Source organism: Bos mutus, chromosome 8, assembly GCF_027580195.1.
Source record: "Bos mutus isolate GX-2022 chromosome 8, NWIPB_WYAK_1.1, whole genome shotgun sequence".
NCBI lineage: Eukaryota > Metazoa > Chordata > Mammalia > Artiodactyla > Bovidae > Bos > Bos mutus.
The window spans coordinates 88,910,320-88,928,134 of NC_091624.1; the positions used below are offsets into that span (position 1 = coordinate 88,910,320).

General features: G+C 39.8%; 1 protein-coding gene across 3 annotated transcripts in view; it reads right to left on the reverse strand.

Annotated features, from left to right (window-relative positions):
• HACD4 (3-hydroxyacyl-CoA dehydratase 4) overlaps positions 1 to 15,775 on the reverse strand; it is a 29,943-nt gene extending 14,168 nt beyond the window's left edge. For all 3 annotated transcript variants that reach the window (XR_011465186.1, XM_070375960.1, XM_005898492.2), the window contains exons 1-3: positions 15,626 to 15,775; positions 11,363 to 11,466; positions 9,001 to 9,128 (exon numbers count right to left, since the gene is read on the reverse strand). Coding sequence is in view for 2 of the 3 variants with exons in the window: in XM_070375960.1 (XP_070232061.1) it covers positions 9,001 to 9,128; positions 11,363 to 11,466; positions 15,626 to 15,663 (270 nt within the window). In the remaining variant the exon portion in view is untranslated. The remainder of the gene's footprint in view (positions 1 to 9,000; positions 9,129 to 11,362; positions 11,467 to 15,625) is intronic.
• Positions 15,776 to 17,815: the final 2,040 nt, after the last annotated feature.

Here is a 17,815-nt window from a genome sequence, read left to right on the forward strand (position 1 = left end):
CCATTCAGGTATGACCTAAATTAAATCCCTTATGATTATACAGTGGAAGTGAGAAATAGATTTAAGGGCCTAGATCTGATAGATAGAGTGTCTGATGAACTATGGAATGAGGTTCGTGACATTGTACAGGAGACAGGGATCAAGACCATTTCCATAGAAAAGAAATGCAAAAAAGCAAAATGGCTGTCTGGGGAGGCCTTACAAATAGCTGTGAAAAGAAGAGAAGCCAAAAGCAAAGGAGAAAAGGAAAGATATAAACATCTGAATGCAGAGTTCCAAAGAATAGCAAGAAGAGATAAGAAAGCCTTCTTCAGCGATCAATGCAAAGAAACAGAGGAAAACAACAGAATGGCAAAGACTAGGGATCTCTTCAAGAAAATCAGAGATACCAAAGGAACATTCATGCAAAGATGAGCTCGATAAAGGACAGAAATGGTATGGACCTAACAGAAGCAGAAGATATTAAGAAGAGATGGCAAGAATACACAGAAGAACTGTACAAAAAAGATCTTCATGACCCAGATAATCACGATGGTGTGATCACTGACCTAGAGCCAGACATCCTGGAATGTGAAGTCAAGTGGGCCTTAGAAAGCATCACTACGAACAAAGCTAGTGGAGGTGATGGAATTCCAGTTGAACTTTTCCAAATCCTGAAAGATGATGCTGTGAAAGTGCTGCACTCAATATGTCAGCAAATTTGGAAAACTCAGCAGTGGCCACAGGACTGGAAAAGGTCAGTTTTCATTCCAATCCCAAAGAAAGGCAATGCCAAAGAATGCTCAAACTACCACACAATCACACTCATCTCACACGCTAGTAAAGTAATGCTCAAAATTCTCCAAGCCAGGCTTCAGCAATATGTGAACCGTGAACTTCCTGATGTTCAAGCTGGTTTTAGAAAAGGCAAAGGAACCAGAGATCAAATTGCCAACATCCGCTGGATCATCGAAAAAGCAAGAGAGTTCCAGAAAAACATCTATTTCTCCTTTATTGACTATGCCAAAGCCTTTGACTGTGTGGATCAAAATAAACTGTGGAAAATTCTGAAAGAGATGAGAATACCAGACCACCTGATCTGCCTCTTGAGAAATTTGTATGAAGGTCAGGAAGCAACAGTTAGAACTGGACATGGAACAACAGACTGGTTCCAAATAGGAAAAGGAGTTCGTCAAGGCTGTATATTGTCACCCTGTTTATTTAACTTATATGCAGAGTACATCATGAGAAACACTGGACTGGAAGAAACACAAGCTGGAATCAAGATTTCCGGGAGAAATATCAGTAACCTCAGATATGCAGATGACACCACCCTTATGGCAGAAAGTGAAGAGGAACTCAAAAGCCTCTTGATGAAAGTGAAAGTGGAGAGTGAAAAAGTTGGCTTAAAGCTCAACATTCAGAAAACGAAGATCATGGCATCCGGTCCCACCACTTCATGGGAAATAGATGGGGAAACAGTGGAAACAGTGTCAGACTTTATTTTTCTGGGCTCCAAAATCACTACAGATGGTGACTGCAGCCAAGAAATTAAAAGATGCTTACTCCTTGGAAGGAAAGTTATGACCAAGCTAGATAGCATATTCAAAAGCAGAGACATTACTTTGCCAACAAAGGTTCATCTAGTCAAGGCTATGGTTTTTCCTGTGGTCATGTATGGATGTGAGAGTTGGACTGTGAAGAAGGCTGAGCACCGAAGAATTGATGCTTTTGAACTGTGGTGTTGGAGAAGACTCTTGAGAGTCCCTTGGACTGCAAGGAGATCCAACCAGTCCATTCTGAAGATCAGCCCTGGGATTTCTTTAGAAGGAATGATGCTAAAGCTGAAACTCCAGTACTTTGGCCACCTCATGCAAAGAGTTGACCCATTGGAAAAGACTCTGATGCTGGGAAGGATTGGGGCAGGAGGAGAAGGGGACGACAGAGGATGAGATGGCTGGATGGCATCGATGACTTGACGGATGTGAGTCTCAGTGAACTCCAGGAGTTGGTGATGGACAGGGAGGCCTGGCGTGCTGCAATTCATGGGGTCGCAAAGAGTCGGACACGACTGAGAGACTGATCTGATCTGACTCTCATATAATGTCTATCAGTGAACCAGTGAAGTTGCTCAGTTGTGTCCAACTCTTTGCGATCCCATGGACTGTAGCCTACTAGGCTCCTCAGTCCATGGAATTTTCCAGGCAAAAGTACTGGAGTGGGTGGCCATTTCCTTCTCCAGGGGATCTTCCCAACCCAGGAATTGAACCCAGGTTTCCTACATTGTAGGCAGACACTTTACCACCTGAGCCACCAAGGAAGCAGATATAAAGTCTAAGTCACAGTCTATTAAAAAAAAAAAAAAAGCCTCTCCTGAAAAGTTAAAACTTAAAAGAATCTCCTTGATTTTCTGAATCAACACCAAAACAATTTTCAAGAATATATTTTTAAAATTTATTACTTTCTTTACATATAATAGTTGACTAGTTATTTAGAGCTTTATCCTTGGGACAACTTAGCACTTTGTAATTTTAGACAAATCCTATGAGACCATGACAATTACTAATACAGGGTCTTGTGATATTTTGTGCAACTCAAACAGGCAGAATAAAAGCACAGTGAAAACACTAACTTGGGCCACATTAAACATGGTGGTAATGTGGCCAACTCAAAAATATGGTAACTATAAAACTATTTTGCAGTTTTATGTTCTGTTTGGGAATTCTGAACTCCAGATTAAGCCATGACTAAAATTAAAGTGTTCTTTGTCAAAGAATTTAATTTGTTAAAATTAAAATGGTACTTTTTAATGGCAGCTAACAAATTAGTTAGAAACTATTGAAGGGGTAAAAATCATCCTTCAACTATAGAGAGACTTTCTACAGTCTTAAAAATCAAGTAGTTGTTTAATTAGTCCTTGAGTAGTAGCTTCAAAGACTATTACATTACTAAAAGGATAACCCAAACTACTTTAATCCTATGAACTTTTGTTGAGAACTTCAGAAACATACCCTTAAATGTTGAAAAGTCACCAATTATTTTCTGTAAGACAAAAGTATTTAAATACTATTTGTATATATTTATTTATTCATCAAACAATAGATATTTATTGAGTGCACTATTCTGAATCCCAGTGGACATGGCAAGATGAACAAGATCAAATCCCAGCCTATGAAGTAGGCTATGTCCCAGCCTATAAGGACATAGGTACTTATAGACAGATACTACAAACAAGTGTGGCATAATAGTTGAGTGTTCAGGAAAACGAACCCAAATCCAAATTTTTGCTCCACCATTTACAATTTTGTGAACTTGGGTAAGTCATTTAACTTTTGTGTTAAGTCATTATACTGAAGATAAAAATAAGTATAATTTAATGTAGTAATTAGTATATTTATAAGAAAATATGTTTTTCTTGTAGATAGTCAAGACTATCAGTAAATAAAAAAGTTAATCTCAGCATCTTTAAAATTATACTGTGACTAAAACTCTCTGATGATGGGAAAGATTGAAGGCAAAAGGAAAAGAGGCAAGAGAGAATGAGGAGTTTGGATGGCATCACTGATTCAATGGACATGAGTTAAAGCAAACTCCAGGAGACAGTGAAGGACAGGGAAGCCTAGGGTGTTGCAGTTCATAGGGTCGCAAGGAGTCAGACATGACTTAGTGACTAAACAACAACAATAGCTTTATAACTATCACACTGAAGAAATTCCTGATCAAATACAAAAGGTACAAAAAAGAAAAAAAAATCCTACCTACAGAGTGAACTGTGTATATAATTCATTTTCAGGAAGCAAAGCTTTGAGAATCTCATAGCATGACACTATCCTCAGTACAGTTTTCATCTCTAACAATATAAGCCTGTTCCCAACTCAAAACTGGAGAGAAAATTATATGATTTCATGGGGGGGGGGAATTATTTCATCTAGCAATGCAAAGAAGCACCTGCTTCATGGATTAAAAGAGATTAGGGTGAAACTTTGCTGTGTTTCTAAAAGGGTTTGTTTTAAGACACTCTCCTTGGGGACAGACTTTACATTTTTTCTTACAAAATCTGCGACTGTGAAATCTTTGGAGTGGTTTCTGACAACAGACTCCTGTTTGTCCTTATCAGAAATAGGATGTGCTATTTGCAAAAATAAGGATTGTTCTTGCAATTTGAGCTCACAAATGGAATTTCTGTATCACAAAGTGGAATTTCTGTATCACAATAATGTGGGGGTGATAATTCCCAGGATTTTGATTTATAGATTTAAAAACTGTGTCAAATGAATACATGTGCAGCAGTGTTTATTGTGATGCAAAGGTCAGGGGACAGAATTTAGCCATTTTAATTCAGTTGTGTACAAAGTCTTTGCATTTCAAGCCTCTCTCAAAAGCTAAAGGAGTAAAGTGGATAACTTTGAGGGTTTTCTAAAGGCACATCAGCCTAATGTCAATAAGAAAGGTTAATTTTGTGGGTTATTTTCCCCTCTCCTTGAGTTGAAACATCCTAAAGCTATTATATATCAACAAAAACCTCTTTCTCAGGCTTCTACACAAGCAAAGTCAGAATAGAGTCCTTCAAAATCAGTATTTCAAGGTTGATGGTATTTCCGCTCCATAAAAGCCAAGTTGTTTTGATTAAATCTACTAAAATACTAGTTTCCAATTCAACTTTTTAAAAAAATCAAGCTAATAAAATATGCACACTCATTTGAGAGCAAGGGATTGAAAAGAAGAGATGCCTAGTTTTCAATTATCACTTTTAACTATAGTTATATGCTACTTTTGGACCTTTTTACTTTCCCATTTTACAATTTTAAAATATTAAAAAATTTTTTCCTGATATAATTTTAATTGGCTTGTGTTTACAAAAATGGATGTATGTAAACAACTATTTGTTGCAGTTTTGCTCTTTTCCCCTAAACTGTATTTTTAAAAAATATATAAAATATACATCTCTGTTAAACTATCATAGTGTTACTGTCAATAGGTTTTACCCCCTCTTTCTCCTTTAGTTAGTGTTAGTGTGTTAGTCGCTCAGTCGTGTCTGACCCTTTGCAACCCCATGGACTGTAGCCCACCAGGCTCCTCTGTCCATGGGATTCTCCAGGCAAGAATACTGGAGTGGGTTACTATTTCCTTCTCCAGGGAATCTTCCCAACCCAGGAATCAAACCCAGGTCTCCTGCATTGCAGGCAGCTCCTTTACTCTCCAAGCCACCAGGGAAGCCCTTTCTCCTTTAGCAACTGTAATATTAGAAAATCACAACGGCTTTTCCCTGTCAAATAAAGATGTGTATAAAACATTTTAAAATGTACAGAAGAAAACAAACATATTTTTGTGAGATACAAAAATATATACACACACACATATATATGTATATATATACACACACACATATATATGTATATATATACACACACACACATATATATGTATATACACATACCACCATCAATTGATATTATACCTGTGATCCTAATTGCTCAACTAGCTAATTGTTCCTACTGCTTTGGGGAATTACTCATCTTCATATTTTGGCAAAGCAGTTTAGAAAAAGGACAATTCCATTGTGACTTACCAGTGTCACAAAGGTAATGTCAAAATATTAACACACATGAGCAGAATTCTCTTCAATCTACTTCAAAGTAGCTAGATATTCTGCATTTTTTCAAAATACTGTATGCAATCAGCTATGAGTACTGTATGAGTAGCTTAGCCACATTCTTAACTACTGTTTCTTCATTTAAAGATGGGGAAACAGGAAAACCAAGAACGATTACACAGCTTTAGAGTTTTGTTTGGTTACTTTAAAGAAGGGGCCTCAGAGTCATCTTATAATGTGGGAATTCTTCTAGTTGTCTGCAGAATTCTAAGGAAGGGGGTTAAAATGAAACTTTGGACCTGACCACATGGGTTTTTGAAGCTTTTTCGAACATCATGTCTATTCTGAAAACCATAGAAAAGATAGTAAATGAACAAAAGAAACAGAGGACAGATAAAATCTCAAAGAGATAAAGAGGAAGATAAACATAACAAAAATTTAATAATAATCAGCCCAGGATGAGAATAACTGTCTTCCCTACTATGAGGATTCCCTGATTCCTCCCAACAACAAAGACTTAAAAACCATTTGAGCCCCATCGACAGGAGACTTGGCCTCCTCACATTCAAATAAAAGTGCCAATATATACTTGCCATTATTTTTTAATTACCAAACCAGGATACAGTCCAATTACAAGTGATCATACTTCTATAAATCAATAGAGTTGCAATTAATAGGGATTAAAATCATGCTTAAATATCCTGGAATTTCTAGAACTGCAAGAAATCAGATTTCTAATAACAATTTCTGTTATTGGACAAGCCTACATACTTTTGGAAAGCAGAAATACTGTACAGATTTTTGAAACATATTCAAGGTGCTTTTCTTTCTTACAAATTTACCTGTCCAGTTTCTCATTTGCATTTCCTACTTTGGAAATAACTTTGAAACTGTTTTACCATAAAATTAGTATTATCCACTTTAGCCTAAAAAAGTAAAAGTCCAAAAAGGTATGCCAAAAGAAAATATGACTTAGATTCAGATGAATTTGATCATAGTCCAAGAAAAATAATTCCATATGCTAGAATACAGCTTTCACTTAACCTGGGTTAATTCTGTTGTCTAAAATTAGCATTTAGTTGCTAAATTGTGTCCAAATCTTTTGTGACTCCATGGACTGTAGCCCACCAGGCTCCTCTATCCACCAGATTTCCCAGCAAGGATATTGGAGTGGGTTGCCATTTCCTTCTTCAGGGGATCTTCCTGACCCAGGGATTGAACCCATATCTCCTGCTTTGGCAGGCAGATTCTTTACCACTGAACCACCTGGGAAGCCTGTAAATTTAATGTTACGCAATGCTATATGCATCTTAAGTTGTTTACAGATAATACATATCAATAAATCTTGTTCCTAAATAATATGCTTCTTCTGGGACAGATGTGTACCCCTTTTCATATTGTAAGGACATACATTTCAGGTAATTCCATCTAGGTCTTAGCTAGCTAACTAACTATTCTTAGTTTGTACTCTAGATATTGCCCCAATTTTTACTTTACATTTGATATTTCAACACTAAAGTAACTTCATCCTAATACTATTTCTCCACTTCTAATGAATAAGCAAAATTAAAAATCTCCCATCAACTTGTAATGCAGAGTTCTCGATAGGCTCCTTAGGTTTATACTCTGATTTCCATCTTTTAAACTTTCATGATATTTCAGCAAATTTTAATATAAGGATCTATGCCACTATTTCATTCAACAAAATTTAAGGTGTTTATGTTCTAAGCATTTTGCTAGGTGCTGGCAATACAATCAGATTCTAACATTTTAATTATTTTTAAAATGCAAATTTGCCACATTTAGTTATCCATTTTTTTAATTTATTTTACAAATTGTTAAAATTATACTAATGAAAATACTTTTTTCTGTAAATTTTAAATGTATGTTCATATAGCCACCTAACCCTTATCTCTCCTTGTGGAAAATATCACTTTTTAATTTTTCTTGCCTTAATTCATTAATGCTTTCCTATACTAAATCTCTATCAGTGAATTTCCCATCTCCCTTCAACCTGCCTTTAAAAGGAACATGGTCATCTAGGGCTCAAGACATGGCAGAGGAACCAATGATACCTAAAATAACAGCAGCAGCTACCAGATATTGTATTCTTAACTAAGTGCTAGGAACTTATCCCACCCACTTTCTCAGTTACTCCAGAAGATACATGCTATTTGCATATCACATGAGAAAATGAAGCTCAGAACAATTACATTACTTGTTTAAACTCATATAACTAAGAGATAGAACTGGAATTTGAAGCCAGTTCAGTTCAGTTCAGTTGCTCAGTCGTGTCTGACTCTTTGTGGCCCCATGAACCGCAGCATGCCAGGCTCTCCTGTCCATCACCAACTGCCAGAGTCTACCCAAACCCATGTCCATTGAGTCGGTGATGCCATCCAACCATCTCATCCTCTGTCGTTCCCTTCTCCTCCCGCCCTCAATCTTTCCCAGCATCAGGGTCTTTTCAAATGAGTCAGCTCTTCATATCAGGTAGCCAAAGTATTGGAGTTTCAGATTCAACATCAGTCCTTCCAATGAACACCCAGGGCTGATCTCCTTGCAGTCCAAGAGACTCTCAAGAGTCTTCTCCAATTTGAAGCCAAGTCTACAGCATTCCCAGGTCTGTACAAGTAGTGAAAGTCGCTCAGTGGTGTCCGACTATTTGCAACCCCATGGACTATACAGTTCATGGAATTATCCAGGCCAGAATACTGGAGAATCCCCTTCCCTTCTCCAGGGGATCTTCCCAACCCAGGGATCGAACCCAGGTCTCCTGCATTGCAGGAGGATTCTTTGCCAGCTGAGCCACAAGGGAAGCCCCTGTACAAGTAGATGCTATACTAAATAAACACGAAAGACCACTCCTTTGCAACTGCATTCAGTAAAAGGGGCAGAATGAACAAGAAATGGCTGGGGAGTATTCTAATCTTGGACTTGGATGAAGGGTACCTTTTTTTTTTTTTTTTTTTTTTTTTGCAAATTTATTCTTTTCCAGGTAATGTATGTGGCATCCTTTTCCCTAAAGAGCTGGATGATGGTGGTTAATGTATCCCAGTGTAGGTAGAGGAGCCAGGCACCAAACCCCAAGCCTGAATGGCTCCCATCCTATGCCCTTCCTCTGTACTACACCGCCCAAGGCTGTGGCATAGTAAGACTGGGCAGTGGCTATGAAATCCAGCAGAGGATCACTATAGTGCTGCACAAAGCAGCAAGCATCATTTCTCTGAATGCTTCCAACTGGCAATTCTAACTGTGCAGTGTTTTACAATGAGGTCATTTTTTCATGGAATTCTCCATGTTAGTGACTTGGGTTGCACATTAGCAAAGGTTGGCTTTTTCACTGTCACAAAGTCGAGTGGCTGTAAACAGAACAAAGTTATGTATGCAACAGATTCTACAATATAAATAATGTGATTAAGACCTACCTGCAAAATCCTAGGAAGAAGATGGTTTGATTCAATGCCAACATATATGTGCAGCAACTCCAAGAGGGAAATAGACTGGCAAAGTTGCATCACAAGTCCAATTGCATAAAAAGTGTCAACCATTGAATCTGTGTCCAGTGAATTAAAAATACAGACATAAAAAAAAAAAAATACAGACATAGTAAGTAAAATCTAGATCACAACCCAAATCCAGGAAGCAGTTTGAAATACAACTGAGATTCCTTACTTCATTTTCCTTTGTACATGTGAAAAATTTCCTAGATTTCTAAATTACAAATACTATGTAACCAAAGAAAGCACGTCATATCATTGTACAGTTTAATTGCTCCTCTTCCAAAAAGAATTTAAAACTTGAAAAGGAAGGCTCTATGACCAAAGCTAAAGCATTTATTCCCCATTTATATGATTCTAAAGGAATTCCAGCATAAAAGTAAACAGACTCTGGACTACATCAGTGAAAACAGGCTGAAAATGAGTTTATTAGAGAAACTGCTGTGCCCACTCCTTGTCTATGGACAAGAAAATGACAGAGATGAGAAAATATGATTTCAGAGATTTATGAAAATGACATTAATGATGCCATGATATCAAATAACATCTTCCATTTATATAGCATTTATGTCCTGCACATACATGGTGAGGGCTTTCTGGATTTTTGTGAGTAGGGCCCATTGCAGAGGGCTCCAAACAAATACTACATTTGACAGAGCTGAAATGGACGGAAACAAATGTCTCTCTAAATAGAATAAATGTGCTGGTTTTTAAATGAAATCCTGCCATATTAAGAAACATCTAGGGAAATCTTTATCGTCTTCACTCCCTAGTTATCATTCACATGATAGTAATTTATCAAAGGGTTTCTCTTCTCAGCAGCTCTATGAGGTAGACATTCTTATCATTCCCACTTTATAGATGATTCCTGAGGCATACACAGTCCTGCACTTGCCATAAAAGCATGATCAGTCACACGGCTCCCTGAAGGAAGAAGGAAGCTGGTGTCTATTCCAGGTGCTTGAGTGCTGTTGAGCTATTTAATTTATATACTGATTTGGAAATTGTACTGACCCCCCACACAGTTCTTTTCAAGCTACCTTCTGTAGAAATGGGTTGTGTTTCTTTAATAAAATGCAACTTCTCTAATTATGGATGGCGAGATCACAATTAAGAAAAAATACACTGCTGACTAAGGCATTTCCCCCCACTGGAAAGGCCAGGCAGCATAAGAATAAATTCATGTCTTGTTACTCATATTGTGAATGGCCTATAACAGGCCCTTGAAGCCACAGCTAACTTCCAAGGTCTAGAAGTGATGCTTTTTTCCTAAAAACAAAAGGAAGTTTTCCAAACACCTGTGTTGTCCTCTGCTTGAGGACTCCCAACACTCAAAGTTGAAACACAAGCCTCAAGTTATATCTTTGGAGGTTCTTAACAAAGGCAAGAATTTATCCGCAAATCTGCAGTTAAAAAAAAGCAACATCAAATAGTTTATGGTATCACAGAAATAGATTAATTTTCTCATGATATTGAAGGCTGAATTGATGAGCAGAGCCTGACTTATCCCAGATATATACTAATGTTTGTTTTTAGCTGAAACCAGCAATTGCTCAAATTGTCAAGTCATGCAACACTTGGAAACTGTGATGACCCTTATCCATGTGGGGATGGAAAATGAAAAGAATTTTATTTTGACAGTCATTTAATGATTTGTTTTTTTGAAAATTTAAATGCATTTAAAATCTTTACTTTCAGGAAACTGGAGAAAGCTTATGACTTAAACCTTTAGCACTAACTCCCCTATATGTGATGAGTCATCTACAGAATGTGTCATTTTCCTATGGACACATTGCCTTTTAAAAGGATTAAATAGAAGAATGGGGAATATAGAGTTTGTCTTTCATTTGTTAGTAGTTTCCAGTTACCTTAAACCTGGGGAATAAGAAACCAGAGAAGAACTGGTTAATTTCTAATTTCTATGCAAAAAAAAAAAAAGTTACACAGGAATTTACAGATCTCTTCAACACACACCAGATCTGCTGAGGTTTGGTGCAGAACCAAGAAAGGAAGAGTGAAATGGTACGCCTCAATGCCATGTCTATGTTTTCAGGGCAAACGCCTACTCAAGGAGAACGCACTTCCCTTTCCCTCATTTTACTCACCGCCTCCTCCGAAAAGGTTTTGGTTTCTGCATTAAGAATGAAGCATGCTTACTGAAAAAATATGGTCACTAAATTTCAGAGAAGTGAAGGATATTAGGTGAAGTTCACAGAAGTTAAATTATAACTAGGACTAGGTGAAAATGAGGATTAAAAGTTAAAAATTCAAAACTGTTTTGGGCTTTTACCTTTTCCAAATGAAAAGAATCTGACTGTCATATTTGTAAATATCCAGGAGTGGCCGCAGAACTGGATTAAGTAGTAGATGAAAAGATAGGCATTCTTCCTATACCTACAATAAATACAGGAAAATACTTCCTTTAAACACATTAAACACTTCCTTTATAATCACCTTTTCAGCATTATACACATGTATTTTAACTAATTTACTGGCCAATCTGAGCGAGCAAGAGACAATTAATCCATATCCGAGTTTTTAATTTGGATACCCTTCTAACCCCCATGAGATTTTGAAAGCACACACTATCTGTTACAGTGACCATCCTGGGTTTGTTTAAAGCCAGATATGGTTCTATTTCAACATTCACTTTCATCTGTGATAAACCTCTAACTTTGCTGCTCCCCAAGGGATAAAAGCAAGCATTGCAAAGTTAGCTTTGAGTATTTTTGAAAAGAAAATATGGATGGAGAGAGGCCCATGTGGTCAACGTGTTCCTGCTAAGTGCATAACTTGAAGGATAACTAGTTTATAGTTACAAGAAGGGAGTAGCAATGGCGGCATTCCCAGGCAGGGTAATTCAATCATGGAATGTCAGGTCCATGAATCAAGGCAAATTGGAAGTGGTCTAACAGGAGATGGCAAGAGTGAACATCGACATTTTAGGAATCAGCAAATTAAAATGGACTGGAATGGGTGAATTTAACTCAGGTGACCATTATATCTACTACTGTGGGCAAGAATGCCTTAGAAAAAATGGAGTAGCCATCCTAGTCAACAAAAGAGTCTGAAATGCAGTACTTGGATGCAAGCTCAAAAATGACAGAATAATCTCTGTTGGTTTCCAAGGCAAACCATTCAATATCACAGTAATCCAAGTCTATGCCCGGACCAGTAACGCTGAAGAAGCTGAAATTGAACAGTTCTATGAAGACCTACAAGACCTTGCAGAACTAACACCCAAAAAAGATGTCCTTTTCATTATATGGGACTGGAATGCAAAAGTAGGAAGTCAAGAAATACTACCTAGAGTAACAGGCAAATTTGACCTTGGAGTACAGAATGAAGCAGGGCAAAGGCCAATAGAGTTTTGCCAAGAGAACTCACTGGTCATAGCAAACACACTCTTCCAAAAACCCAAGAGAAGACTCTACACATGGACATCACCAGATGGTCAATACCGAAATCAGTTTGATTACATTCTTTGCAGCCAAAGATGGAGAAGCTCTACACAGTCAGCAAAAACAAGACTGGGAGCTGACTGTGGCTCAGATCATGTACTCCTTATTGCCAAATTCAGACTTAAATTGAAGAAAGTAGGGAAAACCACTAGACCATTCAGGTATGACCTACATCAAATCCCTAATGATTATACAGTGGGAGTGAGAAATAGATTCAAGGGATTAGATCTGATAGACAGAGTGACTGAAGAACTATGGATGGTGGTTCGTGACATTGTACAGGAGGCAGGGATCAAGACCATTGCCAAGAAAAAGAAATGCAAAAAGGCAAAATGGCTGTCTGAGGAGGCCTTACAAATAGCTGTGAAAAGAAGAGAAGTGAAAGGCAAAGGGAAAAGAAAAGATATACTGATTTGAATGCAGAGTTCCAAAGAATAGCAAGGAGAGATAAGAAAGCCTTTCTCAGTGATCAATGCAAAGAAATAGAGGAAAACAACAGAATGGGAAAGATTAGAGATCTCTTCAAGAAAATTAGAGATACCAAGGGAATTTTTCATATAAAGATAGACACAATAAAGGACAGAAATGGTATGGACCTAACAGAAGCAGATATTAAGAAGAGGTGGCAAGAATACACAGAAGAACTATAAAAAAGATCTTCACAACCCAGATAATCATGATGGTGTGATCACTCACTGAAAGCCAGACATCCTGGAATGCAAAGTAAGTGGGCCTTAGGAAGCATCACTACGAACAAAGCTAGTGGATGTTGGAATTTCAGTTGAGCTATTTCAAATCCTAAAAGATGGTGCTGCGAAAGGGCTGCACTCAATATGCCAGCAAATCTGGAAAACTCAGCAGTGGCCACAGGACTGGAAAAGGTCAGTTTTCATTCCAATCCCAAAAAAAGGCAATGCCAAAGAATGCTCAACTACCACACAATTGCACTCATCTCACACGCCAGTAAAGCAATGCTCAAAATTCTCCAAGCCAGGCTTCAACAGTATGTGAACCGCGAACTTCCAGATGTTCAAGCTGGACTTAGAAAAGGCAGAGGAACCAGAGATCAAATTGCCCATTGGATCATCGAAAAAGCAAGAGTTCCAGAAAAACATCTACTTCTGCTTTATTGACTATGCTAAAGCCTTTGACTGTGTGGATCACAATAAACTGTGGAAAATTCTTCAAGAGATAAGTATAGCAGACCACCTGACCTGCCTCCTGAGAAACTTCTATGCAGGTCAAGAAGCAACAGTTAGAACTGCACATGGAACAACAGACTGGTTCCAAATAGGAAAAGGAGTATGTCAAGGCTGTATACTGTCACCCTGCTTATTTAATTTATATGCAGAGTAAATCATGAGAAATGCTGGACTAGATGAAGCACAAGCTGGAATCAAGATTGCCAGGAGAAACATCAATAACCTCAGATATGCAGATGACACCACCCTTATGGCAGAAAGCAAAGAACTAAAGAGCCTCTTGATGAAAGTGAAAGAGGAGAGTGAAAATGTTGGCTTAAAACTCAACACTCAACACTCAGAACACTCAGATCATGGCACCTGGTCCCATCACTTCATAGCAAACAGATGGGGAAACCATGGTAACAGTGAGAGACTTTATTTTGGGGGGCTCCAAAATCACTGCAGATGGTGACTGCAGCCAGGAAATTAAAAGACACTTGGTCCTTGGAAGAAAAGTTATGACCAACTTTTAATACGCTAGACAGCATATTAAAAAGCAGAGACATTATTTTGCCGACAAAGGTCTGTGTAGTCAAAGCTATGGTTTTTCCAGTAGTCATGTATAGATGTGAGAGTTGGACTGTAAAGAAAGCTGAGCACAGAAAAACTGATGCTTTTGAACTGTGGTGTTGGAGAAGACTTTTGAGAGTACCTTGGTCAGCAAGGAGATACAACCAGTCCATCCTAAAGGAAATCAGTTCCTGAATATGCTGAAGATGAAACCCCAATACTTTGGCCACCTGATCGAAGAACTAACTCATTTGAAAAGACCCTGATGCTGGGAAAGATTGAAGGCAGGAGAAAGGGTGACAGAGGATCAGATGGTTGGATGGCATCACCGACTCAGTGCACATGAGTTTGAATAAACTCTGGGAGTTGGTGATGGACAGGGAGGCCTGGCGTGCTGCAATCCATGGGGTCGTAAAGAGTCAAACACCACCAAGCAACCGAGCTGAACTGATTTCTGAATGCATTTTTGTGATTGGGGTCAGTACCTTACCACTGCCTATTATAGTTTGCAAGAGTAGATAGTTTCCTTCACCAGGCACACACGGAAAGCAGTTTAAGGGCCAGAAAAGGGAAGTGAAGCTGAGTTTGAAAATTGGTTGATGGGGATATGACTAAGAAAAGATGAACAGATACACGTTTGAGGGGGTCAGAGGAAGCACTGTTTGAAGTGTTGTCTCTAGTTCTAAAAAGTGGCGGGAGTGGCCGGATCAGGGTAGACAAGATTTTTTTCCTAGCTGGAGATATGAAACCTCTGAGAAATAAAGCAAATAAATTGAGAAGCAGATAAAATGTAGCTTGATGAGCGCACTCGGGTACCCCTGCAGATGACTAAGGCACTACTAAAAAAGTAGGGGAAACGACTGCCTCCCTGAAACCTACAGCAGTCACTTGGCTTGTGGGATAAACATAGACATCCCAGGCTCTACCCTCATATCACTGAATCAGTTTTTCTGGAACCGGGGCCCCTGAAATCTACACGGGTGCTTGGTGCTTCTGCAGCAGGTAGAGAAAAGGAAAGGGAAGCGCTCCAGGTCGGAGGAACGGGAAGAGAAGAAAGACCGCAGAGAGCATACAAAAGGAAGGGTGGCCATGCAGCCTGTCCTTTCTCTGCTGTAACATGGGGAAAATAACAGTTATTCCTAGGGTTGCCGAGAAAATTGTATTAGCTAGTATCTGTCCAGAGCCCCAGGGAACGTGAGGCGTAAGGCTGCTCCGGCGCTGGCGGGTGCTCGCCCCACGGAACTATGTGGGCACCACCCACACCCGCCCACCCGCACCCCTCCCGCTGGCGGCCCCTCCTCCCGACCCCCTCCCCACCCTCCGGGCCGAGCGCCCTACCTGGGCTGCAGCCAGGTGGGCAGCGCCACGGGTCCCATGGGCCGCCGCCACCAAGTCTTCCAGCGTCGTCCAGAAAGGAACACCCACCGGGGAGCGCGGGAGGAGTGGCTGAGTGGCTGGGCTGCCTGGCGCGGAAGGGCGGGGCCTCTCCGCACTCAGCAATTTACCAAAAAAAAAAACCCAAGTCGTGCAACAGGCACCAGAAGAAAACCAAGTTCGTGAAGTTCCTGAGGCGGCAAGAGCCAGCAGCACCACGACTGCCAGCGGGGTTCGGCTGGTGCGCGAGGCTGGGCTGGGCTGGAGGGGACCCTAACACACCCTAGTCCCAAATTAAGGTTCACCAGGCTCCTTACCCAGCTTCCCAGTCTTTGGGTTGAGACTCCCAGTTGCAGCCTGGAGGAAGTCAATAGATCCCACCCCTGACCCCTGATCTCCAGAAGCGTGCAGTCAAGCAGTCCCAAAGCCTTCTGGGATGCGTGAGCCCCAGCTGGGCGCCTCTCAGGACCCTCAGCTGTGAAAGTCACGATTCGGCGAGGATGCCTGTGAGCGCGCCTTCCCTCACACCTTTTCAGTCAAAAGGCCTGATTCCTCAGGTATCAGACTCCCTTGCCGTTAATCTCTTCTGGATGCACTCAGTTCTTGCTCTTGGGGAGCGTTTGATCTAAAGGGGAAACTGATTTACAAGCGAACACTGGTGGCTAATCAGTCATCGGTGTCATCAGTGCCCAGGCCAAGCAGCAAGAGAGGAAGAAAGTCCTGGATGGCCTGGAGAGAGGGGAGAGAAGGCAGAAGGACTGCCAAGAGGAAGTGATCTTTTATCATTAAACACAGCCCCCATCTACAGCTCCTCCTTCTCTTCCACAAGTCCACGGCATTTACCAGTTTCACCCCTCCTCCCGGTGCCATGTTGGACTTTGCTTGTGCCTCTCTCCTTTCTCTCTCTCTAGTTAGGTACCCTCCCCTCCTCCTCGTCCCCCACCCCGACTCTATTTCCTCTAAGGTCTAACAGGGACCATCTTTTCCCTTTGCCACCCCCTTATGCCATAGCACAGACACTTCCACATATGGTTTTATCTCCATGCCAATGACTGACTGTTTTTAAAACCATACATAAAAAGTAACAAAGTATACCATTTCACAGTGATCTTAAGAAAAATTAAATCCAGTGGTTGAATATCCTGAGTTTGGATATTTATCCATCCATCTATTCATCATCTTGTCCCTGCATTTTTTCCCCTCCCATTCCCTGGCAGTCTCATTTTTGAATGCCGGTACTTCCTGTGATATTCACTGAGAGCAGAGATTCTGGAAAAGCGCCCTATTGCCCCCCTTTTTCTTCCATTACCAACAAAAAGCTCTGTAAGGAACCAGTTATACTCTGATAACTTTCTATCCTGAATTTCCTGTTTATTTCAACCACTTGGAATTTTCAAGGACCACAGCCTCTCTCTCTTTCCACACCCAGTCCCATAGCACTGATTGGAAATTTCACAGGCTGCCAGATCCATGTAGAACTTAGAGATTATATGGTCCAGTCTCTTATTTCACAGGCATCAAAAATCTAGTTGAAGTTGTATTGAGATCTCTTTCTACAGCATTGTGAAAATTTTCTGCCATATTTGCCTAGTTACCTTACTTGGGCATTAATCATAGTCATTTATTGTAATCTTTGCCTGTACACACTCTCAGCCTCAATTATCATTCTTTTCCAGCTGATCCAAAGCATTGCTTCTGCTTCTCTGCTAGAACTTTAAACCATTCATCCTTTAAATGGCTTCTGTCTTTGCTATTCAGAAGACTAAACCTTCTACTTCTTGGACATCATTATTCCCCAATCTATCCTCTGTCTTATTCCAAGACAAATATGTTCAGTTGTGTAATTGGTTTATTCAACCATGCAGGAGCCATTATAAAAATCTCTTAGCTCACATGACTATGTTATTTTCCAGAATCTCTGCTCTCAGTGAATATCACAGGAAGTACTAGCATTCAAAAACATCTCCTAGTTCACCATAAAGCACACTATGTGTGTGCTTCACAGTGCTTTCTAGGAGTTATCTCACTTAATCCTCAGAGTGACCCTATGAAGTGAGTGGGAACTATTCTTAACTAATTTTACAGGTGAGAGAAAAAGGTCAAAGCAGTTAAATATCCTGACCAAGGTCAACACAGCTATTTAAATGCTGGAAC